Source organism: Wyeomyia smithii, chromosome 3 (genome assembly GCF_029784165.1).
Source record: "Wyeomyia smithii strain HCP4-BCI-WySm-NY-G18 chromosome 3, ASM2978416v1, whole genome shotgun sequence".
In the NCBI taxonomy this organism is placed as follows: domain Eukaryota; kingdom Metazoa; phylum Arthropoda; class Insecta; order Diptera; family Culicidae; genus Wyeomyia; species Wyeomyia smithii.
In genome coordinates this window covers 111,819,536-111,847,144 of record NC_073696.1, presented here as the reverse complement: position 1 = coordinate 111,847,144, position 27,609 = coordinate 111,819,536, and the positions used below count along the sequence as shown (strand labels likewise).

Sequence of the window (27,609 nt, the reverse complement as noted above, 5' to 3'; positions counted from 1 at the left end):
AATCCTTTTTTCCTCATTGCACTAGACATTGAAGAATAGGACGATTTATCAAAAGCACCTTCAATATCTGAGAAAGAGCACAAAGAAATTTTGTTAGCTGAAAGTAACTTTCCAATTGTCATAATCAGCGTATGAAGCGCATGAGATTTTATTTCTAGGAACTAGTTGAATCATCCTACACGGGGCGGATTGGTCATCGGACGTTCACCTTAAAAATTATTAGTGAAAATAAAAAACATTGTCATTTCTCTAAAACTATCGTGATAATTAAATGATGTTCACATTTTGCGTTAATGACCACAGCGACACTCGAACAAGCAATCCTACTAAACTAGTCACACCACAAACTACAAATGCCTTATGGCAAACAAAGCTTTTCAATGTAAAGAAGGTTTACCTAGTGAATAAAACTGAAATGAAACTCTGACTGAGTGGTAAGTTAAATGAGTTGCAATCTATTAAATAATTGTAACTAGAATTTCGCAGAAGCGACTCAACAGATACATCTTCCGCGATACATTAAATTTGTTATACCATATTTTTATTTACACTCGCCTGAAGGTTTAAATTTATATAAAAAGGCGAGGATAGTTTGTTACATTATTGCCTTCGTTATAGAGTTATAGAACTTTTGCTCCAAAGGTGATCCTTAAAATGAATATTCTTTCAACATAAATTTAAACGTTCCCAGGAACAAATTAGAGAAATGCGTTAAGATAGTTTTCCTGCCTTAATGTCCTGGAAACGTTTTACTGCCTTGATGCATTTTTTTTTTCAATTAGTACACGAAGTACTAAAGTGCGACAAAGTCTTACGGCCAAACTTAACTCGAATAAACATAAAAAATTATAATATTTTACATGTAAAACAAAGATAATTTCGTCTCCGTGTGTAGTAGTGTTTAATTATATAATAGTGTTTTGTTATAATTTCGCATTTTATTTCCCAATTGAAATATTTACCGTTTCTGTGCATGTTTTTTTTTTTTAAATTTATTTTTCGATATTGTTCACAAAGTTCAAGTCGGTTGTGCCTTATGTTCGAACGAAAGTTTTAGTAAATTTTGCAACTTCTTTCTTACTCTAGCGAAGTAAAGATGATTTATTTGTATGCCACAAACACTAAGGATGTGAATCAGCATCACGTACAAATCCCATCAATGGTTAGGTTATTAGGTAACCCATTTAATCGTGAAGAAAATTTCATTATTACATGCTAGTTCCCCATACCTACCCTTTAAGACGTGAGATAATTTTACGGCCGTCTGTAATGATCTCATGCATAGCTTCCCGTGTGGGAGTGTCGGATATAAACCAAGTTTGGTTACAAAAAGCAAAATCTTGATTAATATAATTTTTATACTTACTGGATATGAATAAATTGTTTATTTTTCTGAAAATCTTATCAAATTGTCATTCAACAATAGATTATCCATAGTGTTTGAGTGTATTCTACTATATCACTAGTTTGAAAAATATAAATAATTTATAAAAAATATAAATAATTTAATCAAACAAATTCAGCCATAGATAAACTCACTACCTGGATCAACTCGAAATCCCACAGGCGTACTGTTCAGTCTGATGCACCATATTCCAAAGGTTCAAGATCAGACCTAATAAAATTATCCACACTTCCCATAACGATTACTACTACCGCACACACACACAAAGAGCAACAAAAACAAAAACAAACAGGCCGTTGCAGCGAAACCTCGGAACAGTCCATCGTCCAACGTAGGTGCCCAGCAGTGGTACGATTCGACGATGTTTTATTCTGAAATATTTTTCGTGTGAGTAAGCAAAACTATATTTAAATGATGGTGCATCACTGAACATTTCATTTGGCACGGCAGTACTGAGCGTCGGGCGCCGTCCCAGTCGATGTGGCAGGGCAGTGAAGAGCACATAATTGGTGCAACATCTTCCACTGTATCGGCGGTCGCAATCCGTTCTTGGAGTTAATCTGGTAACGATTGATTCACCATCACCTTTAGGCTAGAATGTTTACCTCGGAACAATGGCTAATAGAGTGTAAATTTTTCATCACTATCGCAATTATTAATTTAGAACGATTTAACAGCACGTGTTATATAGAAGTGCAGTAATTAATATTCGTATGTGGCCAAGTCCAATATCGTTACGATAGTGGCGTTTTCAAATTATTACATGAATAAAGGAGTGGTTTGAGCTTTACAAGATAAATAATACGTAACAAGCTGGATTTCATTTTAAAATATAACACAGGCTTCAATTTAACTGCACATTCCATTGAATAGCTGCCAAATAACAAAGTGTATATATTGATGGATGCGATATAATAAACGAGTAATAATAGCCTGCAATTGCTGTACCTTTCACTAGATAAATTGATTGACACCTAGAATTATCTGTAACATATTTTTTTCGTATTAGGTTGTGCTAAATAAAAATATATTGGAATGCTTATTATTAGATTTTATTAAAAAGGGGTTTGGTGATAAAACCTTTCACATGGAAAATGAAACATTTAACACTTCTTCATTGTCCTAAATGACCACGTTCCATTGATCAAAATATTTTCAGCAATAGTTGATCAGATTTGAGCGATCGAACTGTCTGGTACACCTGAACCCGAATCTAAGATTACACCCATTTTCATATGTAACTATGCCATGCAATATGCTTGCCTGTGAGAGTGCATTTCATGTTCTAAGATCGATTATGATCACGATAATTATCGATAAGAAACGCGGACATACGATATAACAACTTATCAATACTGTCTTCATGCGGTGTAAATCATAACACGACAGCTCGGCGTGCCGGAGGGTCTATTGCGTGAATTAGACGTACATTTACATAACACCATCATCTTTCGTTTGAACTTTTACTTTTACTAATTCGATATAAACCACCATTTCATGTACCTGTCTAGCGTCTGTTGCGAAGCAATAATCAACTCATTGACGTGAATTGAATAATGTAGATTATGTACCTAGCACATTAATTTAGTTTGATGGAAAAGCACAGTACACATCATAGAAGGAAAGAATGCGAATAATGTTACGAAATCTTGCAATGTCTAATTTGTTAGTTGAGGAACGATTTAATCATCCTAAGAGAGGAAGCCTCCTTTGGTCAGTTTCACAAAAAATGTCCCAGTTTTAATGTTTTCTCAATTGTCATTTTTGATTTGGCTGAAACTTTGCATAGACGTTTTTATTGGCAAAAGATACCATTTTGTGCTATCAGTTTTTTTTTAAAACTCGGCTGAAAGCTGTTTGATAATGCTGTGAAGGGAAGTCGTAGGAATGATTACACATATTTTTAGAGTCAAACCTGGTTTGTTTGATTGGTATGACATATTCGGCAAAGTTGTCAATAAAAATTTTATCTTTCCGAAAAAAATGCACACAGTATTTTTAAAGTTGAAAGTTAAATTAAAAATTAATTTTTCAAAAATCTTTTTTTTTCATGAAAACTGCAAAAGACATCTAAACATTGATAACTGTCCAATCATGAAGAAATCAAGAAAAAAAAGTTAAAGTTTTTTTCAAAATTTCTCTACAGAGTGTATTTTTTTGGAAGGAAAATTTTGTATCTTAAACTTTTTTTTCTAAACTATTTCAATCAAACAAACCGTTTTGGTTGTAAAAATATTTTTAATCCATATCTCCATGATCAAACAGTCATCAATGTTTGGCTAACCTTTTGAGTTTTCATAAAAAATGAAAAAATGACCTTTTTAAGATAATTAGTTTTGAATCTTTCTTTTGCCTTTAGGCCGGTACAAATTTCATTTTTATTTTATGTCAAACCCCCTCTCCCCACCCCCTTCAAAAATGTTGAAAATTGGAAGGTGAAGTAAAAAAAGTTCAAGCTGTTTTATTATTGACTTTTCGACAGCGTATATGCTTAATTTAGCAACAAACAAGTTCAGTGACAGTGAAAGTGTCATCAAAAGGCAAGCCAAATGATTAATAATGATAATAATGTGATATTTTTCAACACACTTTTGTATGCAAGTTACAAATGTCGTAACTTGCATGCAATTTTTTATGAAAGCTATTCCTTTTTTTCTTCTCAGTGTAATTTATTTTTCGCCCTACCCTTAGCTAACTATTTTAACCATGGACATAAAAACTATTCAAAATTTGTATCAGCCATATTTGAAAAAATATATATTTCTTGAGCTATTGAAGATTTTTTTTTTTCGAGTAATGCACTAATTAACTTACAGATATCTACAAAACCCGCAAATATCTGCAAACAAAATGATTTCCATTTTAATGTATAAATCAAACATCATTCAATCCATACATAGTCATTAGTCTCTCAATAGTCAATGTCTCTTGCATTCGAGGACATGCGAATGAATTTCGGCTACAAAACTCTGTTATCTGCCGTTCTACGCATATTTGTCCCATGTTCCAAATCATGCAAACGAGAAAAACGATGTTAAAGTTTTACAATGCTTTTACGCATTGCGCCAATGTGACAACTGCAGACATGGGTTTTTAAGCAGTTTTACCTTGCAATAGACTGTTTTCAATAAATCTAGTTGAAAGTTTTTCGGTTTAACACTCTTTTTCATAAAAATACCCACTGGGACAATAAGGCCGAGAAATTTGCCTTCCAATAGGTAATTTCTACAAATATCAGTCCCACCACTTGCATTCGATGTTTCCCAATACAAAGTTCATTTTGGGGATACAAGGCTATTTAATCTTTCACGAAAATTATCACGCTAATCGTGTTGTCTTTATAAGCAGGTGATGATAGTCGAGATGAAAGTTTAGTTAATTGAATAAGTATCAGATGACTTACAATTACAAAGGGGAATTGTTTTTTCAGATTGCCCATATTTGAACGTTGTTAGGCTTTTAGAATTTTGGCTACACACAAAAGACAGTTCTTATAACTTTCAATTAGTAGTAAAGATAGGCATTCAGATTACAAACCAGTAAACAAGGCTTAGGTATTCCGAACAAAGATATGAACGTACCGCATTTAAATAATCAAGCAAAGTGATTTTCGGTACCGAATTTCCGACACCCGTAATGTAGCCAAACGTTGTAAGGAGAAGTTTTTATTGCTCTGTAGCACTTCCCAAGTTGTAAATATGGGAATTAGTGATTAGTGGGATCGATTAGAATAGAAAAAATCTAGTGGGACAAATATGTATAGAAAATCATCGATGGGACAAACAGATTTGGTATGATTTTTCAAGACTTTCGGAACAAACAATGTTATTTTTGGAAGTTTTTCAAAAATATACATAAAAATAGACTCATTGGTGATAAAAAACGAAAATCGACCAAAAGTAACATGGGACAACTATGCGTAGAACGGCAGTTATGGTCGCACAAATTTATTTTTACAAGTTTTGATTGAAGTAACTATCCAATTTGAAGTAACTATCCAATCAACAGGCTTATGCTAAAAATTGGGCGGCACAAACTGCACACTTTTTCCAAAGGTGCAAAAAACGCAATCGAAATTATTTTGAACCAAAAAAGTGATATTAGGGCCACAGTGCCTTCAGCAAAGTTGTTTCATTAATCATTACCCATTTTATAGAAACTGAAATTTTGTTTTTAATTTACCTAAATGTGAAAAACAAATTTTAAATGTCTCATTTTTTGCATATAAAAATCTGCTTTGTTGTGGGACATTTTATAAGAAACAACTTTGTCGGAGACACTGTACTTCAATCTGCCTAAATGTGTAACTTTGAGTTCCTATTTTAAAATTATATTTATTTTGAAGACAATTGTTTAATTTTTTAAATTTTGGAAATAAAGTTGTGAACTATAAAAAATATGAAACTTCGTATATCACACATAAATTTAATCTCTTCTCATTTTGAAAATATACGAATTTTTGTATAAGTCGGTATTTTATTACTTTTAAGATATTTCGTTCGCCTTCGTAATGAGCTAACTTCTCGCGCAGCATTGTCTCTTGGTCTAAACTGGTACCAAATATAAAAAAACTAAGTGTGTTCCTATAGTCAGCCGGCTGAATATATAATAAACTGAAAATAGCTAAATAGAGACGGGTAGGAGTTACATGTATGATCGCAGCACTTATCAAAGTGAATTCTGATCCAACGAGCCCTCCCCTACTAACAAAAACCTCCTTCCTGTGACCTTTGTGGAGATGTAGAGGTTAACACGGTCTCCAAATAGCAAGGGTCACACTAACATCCCTTCCCTCTTCCCACCTGATTGCAAGGACGTGGCTGACGTCGTTATTGATCCTTCAAAGTATTGAATCACTAAAACTTGTACAATGAGAATGATCGGTCACTCCCAACCCCATTCAGTTAATTTACTGTGCAATTTTACTGGTTCGGATCAATCACGGAGAGCAACCATTGATATGTGCAGTCAGTCAAGCTAAGCTAAACTTAACCTACTCGGTTTTTTATTACTTTTAACATTTGATTTTTTGATTAAAATTAAGAATATCTTGCAAGTATGAAAGGGCTCAATATACCTAGTTAAAATATTTACTTGATATATTTCACGCGGATGTTTTTTATAACCGGTGCAAATTGGGTTTTAATATGAATCTTAGTCGTTCTTTTCCCCCTGATTCATGACCTTCTATGCCTCTTGCATCTTTTTGAAAATTATCCTAGTTCTAATTATTTGTTCTAACAAACAAAATTGATTGCCCCATATTGCCTTATTATTGTAAATTCTGGGTATGTCCATGATTGCATTCAAATTCGTATGTCTTAAAAACACAAATAACACATCTTCAAAAAATTTAGTAGAAAAATATTTTCACGAAAAATTGAAAAAATTCAAAAATAATAACTAATATCTATAACCAGGCTTGTTTTCCTCCTAAATACGTGTGAAGAGCATTGTGAATATTCACCACTCACTTTTTGCCCAGCATGAACGCTGCGTGTAGCAATTTTTCATGCCATACTTTTTTCTTCTGCTTTGTGCCATGTTTCTGCTGCTCGCAGGAAAAATTAATGTCGAATTCGTTTTTGCGTCGTACCCGGACTACACTTTTGTCCTGTAACTGTTTTCTTTCCACTTTCCGGACTACACTTTTTCTGTCTCGGACTACGCTTTTTCATCCCGGACTACTCTCAAAAAAGACAGGGTGTAGTTTGAAAACACCCACAACAACAACAAATGCTGTCAAATACTGTACGAAAAAAATAACAGCACTAGTGTGGTTTGAGTGTTCGTTTTCGAGCTAAAAAGTGTTGTCCGGAATAGTGTAGTACCGTCGCGAAAATGAATTCGACATAATACACTTACTGCTTACAGCACAGTTGAGTGAAACTTTTGAATCCTTCTAGTGAAAATACTCAGAAGTACACCGCGGAGCGCACTGCTGAGATAAATTCAAAAGAATTCGAGGAGCAAAGATGCGTGATGGGTGGTTGGATGTTTTTTTTTCAGTTTCAAGCTGCAACGCAAACAATGCAATCTGCTTTCCTATCTAGATGCTTCCCTCGTTTGATATGGTCGGCATTCTTTCAAACCGAATCAAGTGCCTAAAATATTATTTCGAGTTATCGGTGTTTGAAGTTTTACCGCCCCGTGTGTTTTTGCAATCTGCTACAGCATGCAGAGCATTGCAAGCTCCTCAGATATACACGATTCGCTGCTCTATTCAAGAAAGTGCATCGCTTTGCCCACCAGTGTGAGAGCAATTGTTTTCGCAGTGAATTCTTTACTAAAATGATAGAATCACTAGCGTGTATTTTCTGAGAAGAAACGACAAGCCTGTCTATAACTAATTCAAAATATGTTGTACTTTTTTTTATTTTTCAAATTTTGAGTCAAGTTTGTTCAAATACTAAAGAAGCTGTTTCGCTTAACAGGACAGGACAGATTTTTTTAAATTTCTATCGAGGAAAAGTTTGGAAAAATGCCTGGATTTTGATCCTCTTATAAAATAGGTGAATTTTGACAAAGCACGCAGAAAACTATTTTTTCGAAAAAGTTCCAGCGTATAAGAAAAAACAGCTGGTATCGCAGCATCCTCTTTGAGAAACTATGTAGAATATCGGATAACGATTGTATTTCCTGATAGATATCATTTCTGTTCCATTGTGGAGTGATGCAAGGCTTATAACATGTATAATAAATTTCTTTCAGAAGTGAAAATAAATTTAGAGAGCTTCGTAAACTGTGAAACTTTTTTCAATAATTTAAAAACGCATGTACCAAAACCACGTGGAAATCGTTTAAAAACGCTAATGTAACGATTTTAGTGGCCTATTACCTGAATGAATTGTGCATGTCGTGTCACTCGAGATCAGAAATCGCCGCGCATCGCATCACGTAAGGTGGATGCACCCCAGAGGTGATTCTATTTTTATATACATTAATGAGACGCGGCTAAGTATTTTCAGTAAATATTGCTCGGTGCTTTAAGGCGCAAAACTCGTGTGTAGACAGAACAAACAAATAGCTAAAACAAATCCTTCATTTCTGCTGACTCGGGTAATAAATCATGTGCTTCCACTTGTGAATGTAGAATAAAATAGTCAAAATGTAACAGTTGTTTCAGCCAATGTTAGTTGATTTGTGCCTATAATTATTTTTTTTGCATACTGTAGTTTGGTTTCCAATAGCTGACTTTCCAATAGTTCAGTATTCTTACATGAAACACCTATCTATGAATGATGTTTACGTGACGCACCACTTCGCTAATGGCTTCTCAAGGATGCACAAAATATTCTCTACAGATAGCCTAAGGAAATACTTCGTCTGAAATGTTGTGACACATTCCGGATAAACAAAATAAATTTAAAACATCCGCTTGCATTGGAGCTGTAACCGTTCCTAGATACTGAAAACAATCTTGCGATTGGCATGAGGCAAGGTAGTTCAATGTTAAAAGAGCAATAACCGACACTGACCACAAAATAACGGGATTTGGAGCCAAGACGGGATTTTTTTCACTTTTTAATACCCCTTTTTTTAAACATCGAAAAGCCAACTGAATGACAATGTTCTCTGAATTTAAAGAAAATAAAACTGTCGCTGGTGCAAATTGACGGGACACGCATTACTACCACCACGAACCAACGAGAAAGTTTGGATTATAATTTTTATTTCACACGATTCATGTGGTGTGATTCCGCTTGCATCACAAATATTTTTAGAATTTGCTTTTAAAAAACGGACCTAACCAACTGTATGATACTCAATTGGATTCATTCAGTTTACATTGCCTTCTCAATATTTATTTATAAGTAGGTAAATGCGCTTTTTCTCCGAATTCGGGTTTGATCCCAGTTTTCTTTGTGCAATGTGGTTGGGATATTTTTTTCATGTGACTATGAATCGGTCTGGATTAAACGTGCTCTGTAGGAGTGGACCCGAATGTTGCAGAACACAAAATTTATGATTTTATTCTAAAATCCTACAAGGTATACAGCCCTAGGGTTGCATGAAATGGTGACGTGGGACTAAACACTGTAATTAGGGGATTTTTTGTTACAAAATATACAGAGTCTGCAGACAGAATCAATGTCAGAATTAACTCTATAGCCTCAAAAACCAAATCCAATAATTCTTACGTTATCATAATAAATGGTTTTGTCTTATTTAACTCTGATAAAATAAAATCTATAATATGGATCTTACTCTAAAAAAAATATGGAAGCCTTTACAAAGGTTCATTGACTGGCAAACATAAGAAGATAATTTAAACAAAATTATTGTTCCAGCAAAAAATCGTAGCAATCCACAATCAGAGTAGGCAGTGTGACTTTGCACTCGTATCCAAGTGAGTTTTAAAACTTGCTTGCACATTTATTTTCGGTTTGCACGTAAGCCCTACTAACAGTGCACTACACTTGAGTTGGATTTGAGCTTGAATCCTGCATAACAACAATTGCATAAAAATCGAATTGCGATGAAATTCACGCCGCGTCTGCTGCAACAGTTTGTTGCATTGTCCTTTGAAAGCATAAATTCGATCTAAAAGCAAAACTCATCGCGTTACATTATCGCCTGCATCGCTGGATTCATCGTGCACTGCATGCATTGCACGCATTTAAACTCAATCGATCAGAGTGTGCGGTGCAAAAAAACTCAAACTATCGAGAGGAAGGAGATTCAAGTTGGATTCAAATCTGGAAAAGTGTTACTCAGTTCAACTTTGCACGAGTTCATGCCATCACTGTCCACAATTACATTTTTGGTTGTTGCTTGATAATTTTTTTTATTTGCCTACATTCGCTGTATTACGAAGACAGCTAATATACGTTTATCCCTTTCCGACCGAGCCCACACAATTGTGTAGGTAAAAAATGACGGATAACGAAACCTAAATCGAAGCAAGTCCTATATTAAAACACTTGCTTGTCGCGGATTTTTATTTTTTGTAGCAGCTGCGATGTTAACACTAGCGTTGTGAACAATATAACAATGAATATGACGTTCAAAAAGCGAGAGAGTAGGTTTCGTTTAAGTCACCGTCTACCTACACAATTATATGGGCCTGGTCGGAAGGGTTATTCTGGTAAAGCTTAGAATAATAATATATCATTTAACAATTTTGAAATGTAAAAAGTGATTCTGAATGAATCTTAGTAAATAAACAAAAAGTTCACAAGCATTCGCAGGCTCTTACTCTTCTATAAATGTATATATTTAGGATTTTACTCTTTCGATACTATCCGGTCACGATTATTTAGTGAATATCGAAAATAAAATTAAATAAATATCCGTTGCAAAAATTTACAATTTTTGTTGAGTAATTTATGGTAATCATATTTATGAGATAAACTCTCAATCACCATCAACAGCAGCATTGCAGTTTTTTCTCAATTGCATACGTATATAAATGTATGAGCAAAAGTGTACCACCGCAATACGAATAGTACCGCTGCAGTACGAATAGAAGTGTACCGCTGCAATCATAGACGACGAGAAACCGGCGGATACTTACTCCACTGGTACTGTTGCTTTTACCGGCATGTTTTCTTTCGAGACATCAGTTTTTATTAGGTTCTGAAAGCAGGTTTAGAAATTGTTCAAGAATGGGGATTGTTTCAAACTTTTTGGAAAACTTTTACTTTCGAGACATCATATTAGTCTAAGCTCATGGAAGCAACAACAAAATGACCTATTAGGACGGGGAGACTCTGTCAATTTTTATTCCGATACTGATAAAGAGAATATCACAGGGATCGGATGGTGTCCATTCACGTCGTCTGTGCTAGGAATGCTCGCATGTAATTGGTTCATTATTCGTGTAAATTTGTTTTTGAAACTTTTTAATAATTTTACCGCTTAGCAATGAAATTAGAGTGATAACCAGCATATTACAAAATTGTTATACATTTCATCTATCCAACAACATATTAGTTATTGTTATCCATCTTGTGGTTATGCTGTTATTAATGTTTGAAATCTGACGCAACATTTGCCAGTTTCCTTTCAAATTTTACAGAATGTATCCCAGTATAGTAAACGATGACGTTGTCCCACGTCAAAAAACAAAGCAACGCAAAGACCCTGTGTAAGCAAATGTTAGTGAACCAGTGATTGAGGGCATAGTTTGTTTCTCAGAGAACTGATTGGTATGATATTAGTTACCTTTGCAATGATCCATTACCTAGTTTATCTCATTCGAATAACTTTATAGATCAAAGGTATTGATTGATAGTGATGAATAGAAATACAGAGTCCGCCTTGACAGCTAGTGATCGTGGGTTCTAATCTAATCTAATCGTATATCTTGTGATTCCCTTAGGGACGATCAATTAATGATGTCACGCAAAATTTAGAAAAAATTAACTTCCCCCCTCCCCTTGTCACAAGCTGTCACAACTTCCTTGAAGCCCCCTCCCCCTCTAATTACGTCACGTTTTTATACTACCCCTTCCCTTCTTTGGTAATAATTGATTGAAAATCGAGAAATTTGTTAGGAATGCATTGAATAAGAACGATTTTACTGAAAGAAAAACTGAAACTAAAAGGAAAAGAAGATTATAGAAGATAACTAGAAAAAGCGTTTAGTTCTTAGTCCAAGGATGCTGTTGATGGAGTCGCATATCGACGACATAGAAAGCCGAGACAGTAACTGCAGCATCATTGCTGATATTTGAAAGACCATCAATATTAAGTTCCTCTTCCTCAATCAATTCGCAATCCAAATCTTCTCCACATGTTATAATAGCCAAGCATTTTCATTTACGTTTTGTCACAATTTTTGTATTGATTGGATGGAGAGACACTGAAAATTAATGAAACTGCGCTGGCATTCATAAACGAACATGCACGGTAAAACAGAATTAACGAATATTATGCTTTTTCAACGAGAAAAAAAATTGTCATTTATTTTATCTAAAGCAAATCTTAAGCAAAAAAGGGATCGTAGAACTATAAATGAATGATGCAAATATCACGAATAGTTCTGAGTTGAACTCTGTGGTTAGGTATGTGACTTTTGAAACGTGGTGTCACACTCAAGCTAACCCCTCCTCCCCTATATGTCACAAAATGTCACAACAATTGAAACCCCTCCCCCCCTCTAAACGCGTGACATCATTAATGGATGGTCCCTTACATACTTTTCCTCTATGCTGCTCTGAATTTTCCACAATGAAGCCCTTTTGCTATAGATCATAACATTAGGAATGACACGAGGAACTCACAGGTTTCAGGTAAAACCCAGTATAAATTCGACTTTTCTATTTCGATCTTGCTTCGTAAACTTTGTGCAGAATTTAAAATGATGACATTTTTTGCGAAACAATGCCAACGAAATCCGAAAAAATTTGGCTTATTGTCAAATATCTGGTTGATTTTTGAGTTTATTAGTCAAATGGCATCATTGCTTACAAATAAGGATTGAGAATCATACACAAATATTTTCCGCAAATTTGCCAATTATTTCTCCATTTGCACCTTTAACATTTTTTATAAAGTCATGTGTCACATTTTTTAGTAATAACACTTTATCTCAAATAAATTTCAATTTCCGACACTAAAAACCAGTGTCACTCATCAAAATAGTGCCACTTCATGCTGGTTCTCATCAAGTAGTAGCAGAAATGTTTAGTTTCAACTAAACCATTACTACGCATCAAGAAAAATAGTATCTATTCAACCCAGCTTGACCTTCACACCGGCTGTGCTACCGTTCACTATGAACAATGTATAGAATCCTGCTTCCGGATCACCAGCACATATACGTGTCCACTAGTGACAATAAAAAACTCGTAGGAATCTTGACGTATTTTTTTTCTCGTAAAAAATGAATGAATAAAAGAATTAAAATGAATATGTAAAATGTATCGATGATGTTGATGATACCGAATCTTTAATGAGGCTAGAATTGTTTCATGATTATTGCGTTATTGTCACTTTCAATACTTAAAAAATGAATAAACATCAGGTAAATAGGTACACCCAACACCTGTAGTAATATACACCACTGTCACAATGGTGCGCAACAGATGCGTATCCTTGTCCTATCTCATAGTAAAAATAGGCCATTGGAGCTAAAACAGTTGTATGTATAAGATCTTTAGTGAAGCGTGCAAGAGATACGTCGTCGTCAAGCTGCGTAGCCACCACTTGTCAGGTGTCACCGTCAACATTGATTTACGATCTATCCCTCGAGTGGCAGTGTCATTTCAAAGAAAATTTTCTTTTGTGAACTTCACAGTTACGGAGGCGCACCGCAATCCACAATTGGTAGCTCGGCACGACGAATACAGGCACAACTACCAGCGGAGCCACCTGCATGCGTTCAGAATGCTATGATGCGACGGGACAAACAACCCTTTACCTACACACCTGGTGGTATCGACCTGTCACAAATCAAATCCCCTCGTATGGCTAAGCGAATTTCACGGAACGCACAGTCCGAGGGAGTTGCAGGGCAACCAAAAATATCCCCATTAGCACAGGTAAGCAGTCGAACACATTAATTACAATCACTATATGATCATTTATTGAAACCATAATAACCTTTAGAACAATGGTAGTAGTAATAGTAATAACGGTAGTGGTAACGCTCAGACAGCAGTGTCACCAGCGGCAACGTTAGGAGCCGCTGCAATGGGTATGCCTTTCCAGGTATTTCCTAATGAGCCACCTGCACCTCCACCACCTCCCCCACCCAGCACAGCCAAACGACCAACTACAAGTCAGTCTAATGGCAATGGTGCCCCGGTACCTCCTCCTCCACCGCCTCCGTCAGCATCATCTGCAGAGAAAATGACTGCAAGACCACCACAGGTTTTTGAACCTCCTCCAATGGGTTGTAGACCAGAAATTAAAATTCCACCAAATCCGATGTCAAATCTTCGGAAGGCACCAAGACCTCAGCCAAAGAACGACTTCTGGATCGAAGAATATCGCAATGAGAAACTCAATGAAATGCCTAACCGACCAGGACCAACAGGCCTTCAGAGCAGCAAAGAAACAGATAACGAAGGTAAACTAATTATCATGCGTTGTTGAATCATCTACATGTAATGTGTTAATAACCTTCATTATTTCGTCCTTTCAGTCGCCAAAAACACTCAGAACCGCACAGAAGAACTCACCGCTATGATTGAATCACCAAATAAACGATCACCAAGCCCATCCAATCTAACTAAATTGCTCGAAAACGGTTCACGGGTGTCATCCATTAAGACACCTCCTGTCTATAGTCAGAGCCCAATTCCAGCCAGTCTTCCACCACCAATCACACCGACAAAAGTGTCACAACTTCCATCCGAGTCATCCATCAACTCTCCAGAGACACCATCACAGGATAAAGAACACTCTCCTAAACAGCAAATTTTACCATCATCTTCACCTTCACCAACCACAAATGGCACTAACACCAGATATAACAACAACACAACCAATTCTGGAACTGCTAGTGTAAAACCACCAACTGCACAAAAACCTTCCCCACAAGGCTTAGGATCACTGTATATCCCACCCGCTCATGAAGTATTCGCTAACAGCAAGCAGACTCTCCTCAATCAAACAAGTCCACCATGGATGTCATCTCGCCAAAATAGTTTAAAAGAACAGCCCGAATGGGTCCATAAAGAGGACCCTGAATATCCTGACTCAAAATCACGGGTGTCTAATTCTAATCTTAAAGAATCACCTGCTAAAGCATCAGAATCTGTTACTGCAGTTTCCCCAAGTCCAGCCAAATCCGCTTCATTGACCACATCTGAGATATCGCAACAAATCAGTGAATCTCAAGCTGCACCACAGACACGCTATATACAGCTGCAAACTCCATCACCAAAAATAGCCTCTGCTGCTCAGCAGATGCCGGCAGCCACTATGCCAGTTAACCAGAGCTATCAGCAAACTCCGGTGTATGTGCAAAATCAGATGTATTCTCCACAACCAGCAGCATCCCAAAAAGTAAGATACTTTAAGTTAAATATCTGCACATATTCTAACATTGATCTCTCTCCAGGAACGTATCATACCGATACAAATAGAACATTCGCCTATCCAAACACCCGCTTCTGCACCCAACTTTGCTCCACCGCCTTACTACAGCCCGGGACCACAATACAGTAATGTTCAGTCTCCACTTACAGTCAGTTACCCGATGCCTCATAGTGGTTAGTCCGAAGGGTCAACTGTTAATAAACAGTTTTATATATCAACCGTGTTAATTATATTTCAGGATATACAACACCCACCGCAATGTTTACCAACCCAAACCACTTTGTAAATCAAGGATACAACAACATAACGTATCCACCAACGTCACCACATCATCCTATCTATCAACAACATCATCAACACTACCAGCCACCGTCGTCTCAGCAGTATCAACAACAGCAATATCTACAAATGATGCAACAACAACAACAACAACAGCAGCAGCAGCAGCAGAGAATACAGCAGCAAACGCCAACCCAACAGCAAGCAGGTGTCCGCATCGTACCGATCAAGGTTGAAGATGCAGAGAACGGTGCTAGTGCGACGAATGTCCGCGGACCTCTGTCCCAAACGCCAGCGATTATTCAAAGGTACGGTCTACGATGGTTGACATTTGCGAACACTGACACTTGCTTGTAGAATCCTTACTACTCTTCTAGCCTATTGTAGTATAGAAAGCGACTATTAACCAACTTTCTCTCGTTCTGCGCTTTCTTTTTCTTCTTCGATCCGCGAAATGATTATTGCCCAATTACCAATACAGTGGCGATCATAGATATATCATTCACGATATCCCGCTAGAAGCAAAGCTTCGTTTTCTTAAAAATAGACTCAGGTATACCGACAGCCAACGAGAAGCAAGTTATTTTTGTTGCTTCGTGTTACATTTTTGTTCTTTTGTTGTTGTTTTTTCGCGTTAATTTTTGTCTTGCAATTTTTGCCATATTTCTGCATAACGCATGCTACGGATGAAGTAGTAACATTACATGGCAGAAGAACCGTCACGTGCTCAGTTCTATGTTTCATTGACAACTATACACGTCAGTCTTGATGACAATGTGTCTTAGACTAGCATTTTATTTTTTTAAATTGATGACCTAAACTATCCGTTAAAACACAACTACATATTTCTGTCCTGAGCATGTTTCGAAACATCAATCGACACGCGACTTAGTGCGTCATCTATAATCGACCAATAATTTAACTGGACATTAGTTTGCCATTTTATAGATTCCCACATGCTGTAGTATCTAATTCTTTCATTGAGAATCTTTCGCTGCGGCTAAAAGGCTTTATTCATTTTAGTGATCCACGAAGCAGTAACAATTCGCAGTCGTGGAACGGTGCAACTACACCAAATCAGTCGCGGTCGTTCAGGGTACTTCAACAGATAACAGACACATTGGAAGAAGATGAGGCTAAATCGAAACCTACGACACCCGGCAATGAGTCACAGCGAAATTCAGAGACAGCGGATAGTCAACACAGAAGGATGCAGCTAAACGAGGAGGACAAAGCCATGCTGAATCGAGTCAAAACCCAAGGTGAGTAGATTCCGAAATGATTATGCTACAGAATCTAACCAAACTGTCTAATACTACTATCACTGTAACTAGTCGATGGAGAAGTATATCTCCATAATGAAGAAGATCCACGCTATCGAGGGGCCGCAATACCTTCGAAGGCGTTCCGGTATCTGCAGAACATGACTGAAGGCGGTCAGCCTTCAGGTCCGAGTAATGCTGGTACGACATTCTTTTATTGTCCGGTGTGGTCTGCTGTGTGTTTCTTGCGTTGTTCTTTTTTTTTTTTGTTTAAGCTTTACTGATGTTCTTTGAAATCGTGACTCAACATTGCTATGCTTTTGCCTTCTTTCTTCGATATTTTCGATAAACAAATTCTCTTGAACCTGCCGCGTTCTCGGAAGAAATAATTTCCAGTTCCTCAAGTAACATTGGTACTAGACAGCAGTTATTAGGCTGTTAATAACCAAAGTGTAAATACATCACATGCGAAGTTATTACACTATTCGACGTAAGAAGCGATTCAAGGGTATACGTTTTTTATTGCATCGTCAATGTCAGATCAGAACAGATGAACCTTGTCCTTGCATACATTCCTTCGACAGTTATTTCTAAGCCCAAATTGTGAAAATCACCTTGATGAAGGTCGTGAATTAATCTTTGTAACCACTTCAAGTTCCGCAGGCAATTAATCCGCTTATTTGTTTTCAGCAATCGGATTTTTCAACTGTGCAAACATTAGTTTGGTTTGCATATTTGTGAAGAGCTCCGTTCCCATTTTTTATATAATTCATAAAATCACGATGATTTAAATGTATAGAATGCTTTTCCGACAGTTTCAATCAACCGTTTAATACGCAAAAATTAATGGTTCGCAGAAGGTATCAGGGAAATCGAAAATATCAGTTATTCTTTCCCTATTAACTTGGTTTTTCGGTATCCGTTATTAATGTTTATTCGTTTATGGGACTTGAAAACAGTGTGCCTTTATTGTAAATTTGTAAAAATGCTTTTTATTTTTATTTTTTCTAAATAATTTTTAATGCAGTCATTCCATTAACTTCATAATTTGAAAATAAGCAGAATAAATCAATGTGTGAAAATACCTATAGTATGCAGAAAGTAAAACATTAGATTTCTTCCAAATAAACATCAGAAAATCAAAACAAGGTTAATTGTTGTCCAGTTATGTAACAACAAAAATAACGCTTTCATGGGCGCAACTAAGGAAAATTTCTAGGGGGGCTAGTTTTCATGTATGTAATTTAAAAAAATACGGAAAAAGGAGTTTTAATATGCTTATTTAATATCGCTTAAAATAGTGTCGGAACAGCAGAAAAAATCACTTCGGGAGAGAATCTCCGGAGATGTACTGAATATCTTGAACACAGCGTCAACGCCAACCTCTTTCAGCAACACTGATTTGATATTGAGGAGAGCCAGGTTTGGTAAATGGCTGGGCAGTGCTTTTTAACAGCACACCCGTACTAGCTGGAATAAAATAAACCCCAGTGTGGTTCAAGGCATAATGCCCTATTCCTACCTCCACGTGTTACCGACTTTAATACGAGCAACCAAGGGAAAACCGGTGAACCGGTGGGAACTTGGTCGTATGCTGACAGGAAAGGGGTAGTTGTTCTTCTTAGAGAGCAGCTTGTCTGAACCCCACAGGCCAGGGGCGGCTCAAACAGCGACTGATCCGGACCAAACGACTGAACTTTGAAATGCGGTGTCTCGCCAGCTACACCTATGGCGGCAGCCCCGTCGCGAGACTAGGCATCGCAGCCCTAGTAAGGCAGCATACTAAAATAAACATACTACGAAGAATCAAGAATTCAAAACGAACCGGAACAATAGGCAATGACCCAGCCGACGAAATAAGGACGACGATTAGAAGCTCGGTACATGTAACAGTAGATCGCTCAACGCCCCGGATGTCGACTGGATTCCGCTGGATCAGCTAGAATCCCGCCACTTCGACATCGTTGCGCTCCAGGAGCTTTGCCTGAAAGGAGAGAAGGTACGGTGGATTTGTGACCGCAAGGCACAGTACCACCAAAGCGGTGGCATCACCAATGAGCTTGGTAGCGGTTTTAAGTGCTGTGCAGGATGCAGAGTCGTGTGATGAAATGGCAGGCAATCAGCTACAGGTTGTGTTTGTTGAGAATAAAAGGCTGGTTCTACAACTACACTACTACACTACACTAAGAACAAGTTAAGAATAAGTTTTTTATGATTAGTTCATACGCATGGTGAAAACGGAGGTAGCAAATTTCTAAAAGATGTATAATCTTACGCTACTGGACAATAAACAAACAAACAAAACTATTCGCAATGTGCACTGCCCTCACGAAGGAAGACCTGATGCAGAAAAAGAAACGTTCTACGCACAGCTAGAGAAACTTTACGATAGCTGCTCGCGTAGAGACATCAAGATCGTCCGTGGGGACATGAACGGAAGGAAAGACTTATATAAGCCAGTGATCGGCCCGCACAGCCTGTACACCGTGACGAACGACAACGGCCAGCTATACACCAACTTCGCACCTTCCCACGGGCTGGCAGTCCAAAGTCCCTTCTTTCCTCGACCAACGTACAGCAAAACAATTGACCACGTTCTCATCGACGGCCCGTTCTTCACAGATATTACATACGTACGCACCAACCACAGTGCTGATCGGACATGACTACTTCAATACAAAAAACTACAAAACCCTGATATAACCGGTAGTCCTCTACGGAAGTCCTCTTGGTGTTTTCGAACGGAAGGTGCTGTGGACTATCTACGGTGGAGTACAAACGGACGACGGATAACAGCGACAGCTCATGAACCATTAGCTACAAGCGCTGCTTAGAGAGAACTCAATTGCGCACCTAGCGAAAGACAATAGGTTGCGGTGGGCCGGTAACGTCGTAAGGATGCCGGACGACAACCCTGTGAAATCACTTTTCTTCAGCAAACCCTACCGGCACCAGAAAGTAAGGGGCGCAGGAACTGGTGAAACACAGCCCAAAACCGAGTAAAATGGCGACAACTTCTTGATACAGCACGAGTTACTACAGCTCTTGTCTGACTGGTAAGATGAGTAAGAGAGCTAGGCTTGAGAAACGATCCTGGGTGCAGAACTAGTTCTTAGCCAATGAATGACGACATTTCAATTTTGTTGATTTTGATGCTCTGATAAGTAGTATGGAATGTATTTATATTGAATACAATCATTATCTGGAAAATTCTAGGGGGGGCTAAACACTTTCTAGAGGGGGCTGAAGCCCCCCCTAGCCCCCCTCCCCGTAGTTGCGCCCATGCAAAAAAGTATATCCACCCCTCTGCACAATAGGGAAGCGCTGGCCATTAGCCAAAAATTTTTTTTTGTTAGCTGTTTCATAATATTTTTTCTTTATTGCTATAACACTCAAGTGTCTAAATCCAAAATTTGGGCGCAATATCATGAAATCTGAATATGTTATGACTTTTCAAAGCTTGGCATACTGACGTTTTTTGACATTTTTTTTATGAAAAGCTCATTACTTTGAAACGCTCTGTAGCTTCAATGATAGCTTGGATTTTTTGACGTCAGAGGAAAAGTTGTTGTAAATATTGTGCAAAACAAACCCCTTTCATTAGATATTGTAAAATTTGGTCATAGTAGGCCTGACATTTAAAAAAACGTGAATATTTGTAGAAAAGTAGCTTAAAAGATTAGTTGCCACAGTTTGCTACGGTTGTGACTACATTCAAAATTTAGGTAAAAACGTAAGCTTTCAAATGCACACTGTCCGCTGTAGCGCAAAACTGCGCTAACTTTCACTTTAGTGAAAAAAGCGATACCAGATTTTTTAATTTTTTTAAGTTGAAATTTCATCCAAGATTAATTTTAATCAGAACCATGATACATGAAAATTTATTATATCAAACTCAATCCGTAAGGATAAAATATAAATTTGGACAAAAGTCACAGAATTTATCAATCAACAGTTATAAAATAACGTGTTAAAAAGAAAACAGTAAACAAATATTTATGAAATCTTATTTTTGTCAAACTAATTTATAACTTTCTGCATATTTAAAACAATATTGAAACTGATTGAAGTGTCAAATCCTAGCAGCAAATTCATACCATCAAACTCCGGCTAACAATAGCTCGTTTACAGATTGCTTTTGCTTCGCACTCGTTTGCATACAAAAGTAAAGCACATAGTTTGCTGTATGAGAAAAAAAAAACAAAGAATACGTCGTCTTCCGCATCTTTTCGCATTCATTTAGAACGTTGTGTGATTCCAGTGTCTTGGTTTTCAAATTCATAAATTCGTTAAATTTTATTATGGAGCCTTCAACTTCAGCGGTTCCACCTAATTCAATGTCTAGTAAGTTGTCAATTCATGGTATTATACATGTATCTAAATGTCCTCTTTTAACCATAAAAACCGGATTAGAAAGACAACATATACATGTTAAAAAAATATATATATTTAGGCAAAATTTGTTTAATTCGAGGGGTCGTCCATGAACTACGTAATTTTTTTTTCTATGAGGAGGACGCCCAGTGGCACTACTGGTGGTCAAAGATCATATAATTCTGTATGGGTCATTCCATACGAAGTGACCACGAAAAAGCACAAACTTGGACACGACCAGAGCCGGATTTAAGGGGGGGCCCAGGGGGCCCGGGCCCCGGGCCCCCACATTTTTGGGGCCCCCACAAAACGAGAAAAAGTTCTTCTCTCTATCAAAAATGAGATTCAATCAAAAGTTCAATTTACAGTAAGAAAATTTGAACAGACCATTTCAATCTGAAACTTTCCTTCAGTGTTATTTTTTCGCGAGCGCCAATATCACAACCACATCCATAAGATTTTACCTTCGATTCTCTTGGAATGACACACATTAACACACCATTCGAATCGAACCAGCGCGCATGGGAGATCAAGCAGGAAAGAAGATAATCCACAAGTTTTTTTTAATACATTGCTGTTGGTTCCGAAAATAAGTTTACCTGTCCGAATCAGGGATACTAGATTTGCGTTGCAAAATGCAGATTTTCAGAGTCCGTGTGCAGATTTTATTGACCTGCAGAAGTGTGTAGGGGTAAACAGGGTAAGACCGCCCTGCGGGGTAAGACCGCCCACTGTAGTTTGCTACCAAGTTATAGAATAATTGAAAAATTTCTTTAACGTGTCTATCACAGTATAATTACATAACATTTTGCACGTTTTTCTGTTTTGATAGTGCGCGAACGGTCGCAGAAATAATCAAAAACAACCTTTCAGCTGGCAACCAGTCAATGCGCTATTGTTTTGCGGCAACGGGACTTAAGGTTTTTCAGTCTAAAAATCTATTGTTTTGTTCGTGAATATACGTTTAATCGCTTGCCTGAATCTATCTTCTTTCGGGAATATCGAAGGCCGTGAGTAATCTTGTAATTTTGACTACTTTCTCGGTCAAATATGAAAATGTTCCACTGGGGGTAAAGTCGCCCACTATACAAGGGGTAAAACCGCCACGTATCCAACTGCTTGTTGTTTTACTTCAAGACCCAAATGCCTCGACACTACAAAGGGAATATTTACAGGATCAGTAAAGCAACTTCAAGCCACATAAGACATCGATGTTAATCGACCATTTTCGATTTGGTTGAAGATTTTCTAGTAATATCTTTTAACAAGACTTATTTTTGAAAAAAGTAAACCTGTGTGAAAATGGTGTTAATGAACCAAAATAATTTTAGAGCCATGATGGTTTGTTTGATTGGTATGACGTCTCCGGCAGAATTGAAAATAGTAGTTTTTTACTTCCGAAAAAAATACACACTCTAAAAAAATTTAAAGAAAAGATATAAAAATAGAATTAGAAATATATTTTTTTTTTTTTCAAATTTATTTGAAAAAATATGTTTTTGCCTGTAAAATCTACAAAAGGTAAGCTAAAATTTTATGGTTGTTGGATCATGGAGTAATAGAAATATTAATAGCTAAATTTTTGTGAAGAATTTTTTTTTTGGACGGTTTGTTTGGTGTATAGAGTCGTTGATAATTTTGTTCTTCAAAAAAAAAAAACATAGAAAATTGAAAATATAAATAAACGAAAGAATAATTATTAGTATTTTTCTATACATAATAATTCTTCAAAAGAATCATACAGACAGGTTTAATGAGTTTTAATTTTTAGCTTGTAGATAGGTATATTATGAATTCAATATCTTGAAAACCCCCAATTCTAAAAAATCTATTTATTTTGAAAACCAAAAAAGTTACCTAAACATTGATCTGCACTTGAATAATCAGAAAATAAAATAAGTTGAAACTTAGAAATTTTTTTTTCTGATTTTTCGCAGTGTATATTTTATTTAAAAAGAAAAAAAAATACCATCCTCAACTTTGTCAGAGACACTATACCGATAAAATCAACCGTTTCGGCCCTAAAAATATTGTTTATCCTCAAAAAATGGTGGGCGATCTTACCCCGCTGGTGGGCGGGCTTACCCCGCATGAAAAAGATCTGCACATTTTCAATGAATTTTTAAAAATTTAAAAAAAACTGGAAAATGTACAGAAATATTTCAGTTCTTATTTTTCAAATGCGGGTATTGAATAGAAGAACCTCTTAGCGAAGAAAAAATGAAATTGCAGCCGCAACTTTATTTCTATAAACAGAATTGCTTAAGGGGGCGGTCTTACCCCGCTTACCCCTAGTTTTTTCCTAGGTTCTGTAGATTATTGCCAGCGTGGCCTTATATTTGCGCAGTCTTTCTCAAATTGTGTGCAAATTTTTGCTTGCGGATCGCATTTTTTTTCGAATTGCGGTAGGTTTTTATTTTTCAGATATCAAGAAAAAAAATCCGGATTTCGAGAAGTTGCATACATTTATTTATTTGAGCCTAATGATCTCGAACGCAACTGGAGAAAGGTCTTTATCGAAGATGAAATTGATTGAAAATAGGTTGCGTACGACTATGAAGAGTGAAAGGCTGTCAAACTTAGCATTGTTAAGTTGAGAGTACAATATTCTGAAGGAGCTGAATGTTGATTATTCAATCAATAAGTTCTCTGCAAAAAAAAACTCGTAAGAAAAAATCTAGCAAATTTTTGGTAACTTTTCAATGAGAAATAAGTGTTTTTAACTCGTACGATAAAAAAACGGGTTTGTTTTATTCTAGGGCCCCCACTGTAAACTGGGCCCCGGGCCCCCACAATCGTAAATCCGGCTCTGGACACGACCATCACAGATTTTGTTCAAGTTGGGAGAATTATTCATCTACTATCACTTTGGAAAAATCCCAATTTTGGTGTCGATTGGAATACCCCCCGCTCTGCAGGACCCCCCTCTTTATTGCAAAGTCGCGCAATTTTTGTCAAAAATCTCTTTTTTCTTTTTCTTACAATTCATAGACGTAAGATGTACGAAATATACTGATAGATGATTTTTGAAGAAAATAAATCAAGGAATCCAGAAAAAATATAAAATTAATTTAAATTTTTCGACAAATGCAGCCATTTTTATTTTAAATTGTTCCTTGGAAAATTTCACACAAGAAACAACTATCATCTCGAGGTAATATGAGCCAATCACGAGATATAACATTTTTACGAAAAAAGTTGTAAACTTCGTAATTATTTTTTTTTACAATTTATAGACGTAAGACACCCGAAAAATAGTGAAAGGCGAATTTTGAAGAAAATTAACCAAGGAATCCAGAAAAAATATTGTTTTTGACCGGAAGTGTTGCCAGATAAATTATTTTTGTATTTTAAAACTAAATTTGCATTTTACGGCAAATGAAGCTAATTTTATTTTAATTTTGATGGTTTCATCGTATTTCTTGTAAAATTTTACGTGAGAAACACTTATCACCCCGTGGTAATGTGAGCCAATCTCGAGATGTAGAATTTTTACGAAAAAAGTTTTGAATTTCGTAATTAATTTTTCGCAAAAATGTTATATCGCAAGATTGGCTCATATTACCACGGAGTGCTTCTTACGTAAAATTTTCTGAGAAACACGATGCAACCATCAAATTTAAGATAAAATTAGCTGCGTTGGCCGAAAAATGCAAATTTAGTTTTAAAATACAAAAATAATCTATCTGGCAACACTTCCGGGCAAAAACAATATTTTTCCTGGATTCCTTGGTTAATTTTTCTCAAAGTTCACCTATCACTATTTTGCGGGTGTCTTACGTCTATAAATTATAAAATAAAATAATTACGAAGTTTACAACTTTTTTCGTAAAAAATGTTATATCTCGAGATTGGCTCATATTACCTCGGGATGATAGTTGTTTCATATGTTAAATGTTCCAAGGAACACGATAAAATTATCAAATTTAAAATAAAAATGGCGGCATAAGCCGAAAAATGTAAATTTAGTTTTCAAATACAAAAATGATTTATCTGGCAACACTTCCGGTCGAAACTTTTTTTTTCTGGATTCCTTGGTTTATTTTCTTCAAAAATCATCTATCAGTATTTTTCGGACATCTTACGTCTATGAATTGTAAGAAAAAGAAAAAAGAGATTTTTGACAGAAATTGCGCGACTTGGCTATAAAGAGGGGGGTCCTGGAGAGCGGGAGGTTTTCCAATCGAAACCAAAATTGGGATTTTTTCAAAGAGACAGTAGATGAATGATTCCCCCAACTTTGAACAAAATCTGTGAACGCATTCATGTGAATGGTTCACACGAAGAACCGTCTACTCTATGTGACGGACCAGCAACAGTTTCAGCCGAAATGCCTTTAACTTCTCGCCTTCTTTTACGGTACTGCAGGGTGCGTGCTGCTCCCGTCACGCTTTCTATTAGGTTCTTCCACTTGACGCGCTTTCGATGATTTCGTAAATATAACGCCTGTAACCACTGCACAATGCACAATGGTCCAGAAACCAAATTTAGGGGGAAATTTGGGTCTAGAGCTCTATAGCAACATTTTAGAGAAAAACTTTCTTCTACAAAAATGTTACATATGATAAAACGCTCATTGAAAAATTATCAAAAATTAGGGTGACCAAAGTTTTCGATGCAATCAAGTATCTAACTTTTTTATCTTTGTAGATAGAAGAAAAATTTGTTCTACAATGTTATAGCTCCGTTAATTTTAAGTAACTTTGTAAAATAAAGTTTTTCTCTATCTTTGAAAACAACCGATTTATATTGAAAAAACATATTTTACACTCTAACTTTTTTATTTCAAGTTTCATCTCAAAACTGTCTTTCAACGACTTTAAGAGCTTTTTAAGAGAAACAATTCGCGTTGCTGACATCGTATATATCTCAATTTTACTCAAAGTTATTAATATTTTTCATCAAAAAATATGCGTTTTTCATTTGTATGTCATTCATTTTGGGGCAAACATAAAAAATATCTCTTGGTCTCATTTTGAAGGGCATACTTGACTCTATTAATGGAGCAACTTTTAGAGACATGTTATTTTTTAAATTTGAGTAAATTCAATTTAAAAACAAGCCGAAAATTTCAATGATTTTATACATTATGCATATAAAAGCACCCAGATTTATTTTTTTGGTATTTTTTCTTATAACTAGACGTAATTACCTTCAATTTGACCCAAAAAGATCGAAAATCGATCAACTGGTTCAAAAGCTATGATTTTTTTTTAAATTAAATACATCGAACACAGTCGTTTTTTATGGTCACCCTATTTCGAAGTTGGTCACGCAAAGTGCTTCAATTGTGCTCAAAATCGCACGGATGCATCTATGTTGAAAATAATCAAACCCGTATTGTTTCGTTGGGTTGTTAAGGGGACAAAAATAACATATTTTTAAAAATTCCTTAATTTATAGAGTCAAGCATGCCCTTCAAAATGAGACTAAGAGATATTTTTTATGTTTGCCCCAAAAAGAATGACAAACAAATGAAAAACGCATGTTTTTTTTGAAAAACAATAATAACTTTGAGTAGAATTAAGATATTTACGATATCAGCATTGCAAATTGTTTCTCTTAAAAAACTCTCAAAGTCGTTCAACGACAGTTTCAAGGTAAAACTTAAAATAAAGAAGTTAGAGTGCAAAATATATTTTTACAATATAAATCATTTGTTTTCAAAGATAGGGAAAAACTTTATTTTACAAAGTTACTTAAAATTGTTGAAGCTATAACATTGTAGAACATGTTTTTCTTCTATCTACAAATATAAAAAAGTTAGATACTTGATTACATCGAAAATTTTGGTCACCCTAATTTTTGATAATTTTTCAATAAGCGCTTTATCATATGTAACAACTTTGTAGAAAAAAGTTTTTCTCTAAAACATTGCTATAGAGCTCTAGACCCAAATTTCCCCCTAAATTTGGTTTCTGGACCAATGTGCACTGTGACATAGCACAAACACTTCCACCCACTAAATTAGGATTGCAGGCTATTTCAAGTGTTTCACATTACAAGTGATATTTTCTGATGCGGAAGCAAACGCAACTTAGGGAATAGAACAAATGACAAGCAGGGCTGGGCTTCTCAGTTGCCAGTATGCGGGTATAAAAGAAAAAAAACATACGCGCGAACAATTATTTCTTCTTGTGAGCTGGACCTGGAAACGTCGTAGCATTGCTGTCTGCTGTTAGTGGAACGTTGGATGTTGCTGATTTTCACCCATCCCTCAAGAAGCTGGTGAATAAGGCTTCCAACTCTGATCTAAGAGCTGTTGAGATTAGACAATTAGCTCCAATCCGTTAATTG

The 27,609-nt window shown here is 36.2% G+C and overlaps 1 protein-coding gene across 8 annotated transcripts in view; it reads left to right on the top strand.

The window, feature by feature from the left end:
- LOC129727266 (protein piccolo-like) overlaps window positions 1–27,609 on the top strand; it is a 55,646-nt gene that overhangs the window by 18,090 nt on the left and 9,947 nt on the right. For 3 of the 8 annotated variants that reach the window (XM_055684916.1, XM_055684921.1, XM_055684917.1), the window contains 8 exons: window positions 13,650–13,893; window positions 13,961–14,423; window positions 14,499–15,364; window positions 15,420–15,570; window positions 15,636–15,984; window positions 16,158–16,229; window positions 16,700–16,938; window positions 17,011–17,139. In XM_055684916.1, the coding sequence (XP_055540891.1) occupies window positions 13,650–13,893; window positions 13,961–14,423; window positions 14,499–15,364; window positions 15,420–15,570; window positions 15,636–15,984; window positions 16,158–16,229; window positions 16,700–16,938; window positions 17,011–17,139 (2,513 nt within the window). The remainder of the gene's footprint in view (window positions 1–13,649; window positions 13,894–13,960; window positions 14,424–14,498; window positions 15,365–15,419; window positions 15,571–15,635; window positions 15,985–16,157; window positions 16,230–16,699; window positions 16,939–17,010; window positions 17,140–27,609) is intronic. The other 5 variants (XM_055684924.1, XM_055684923.1, XM_055684920.1 and 2 more) reach the window with 5 other exon arrangements.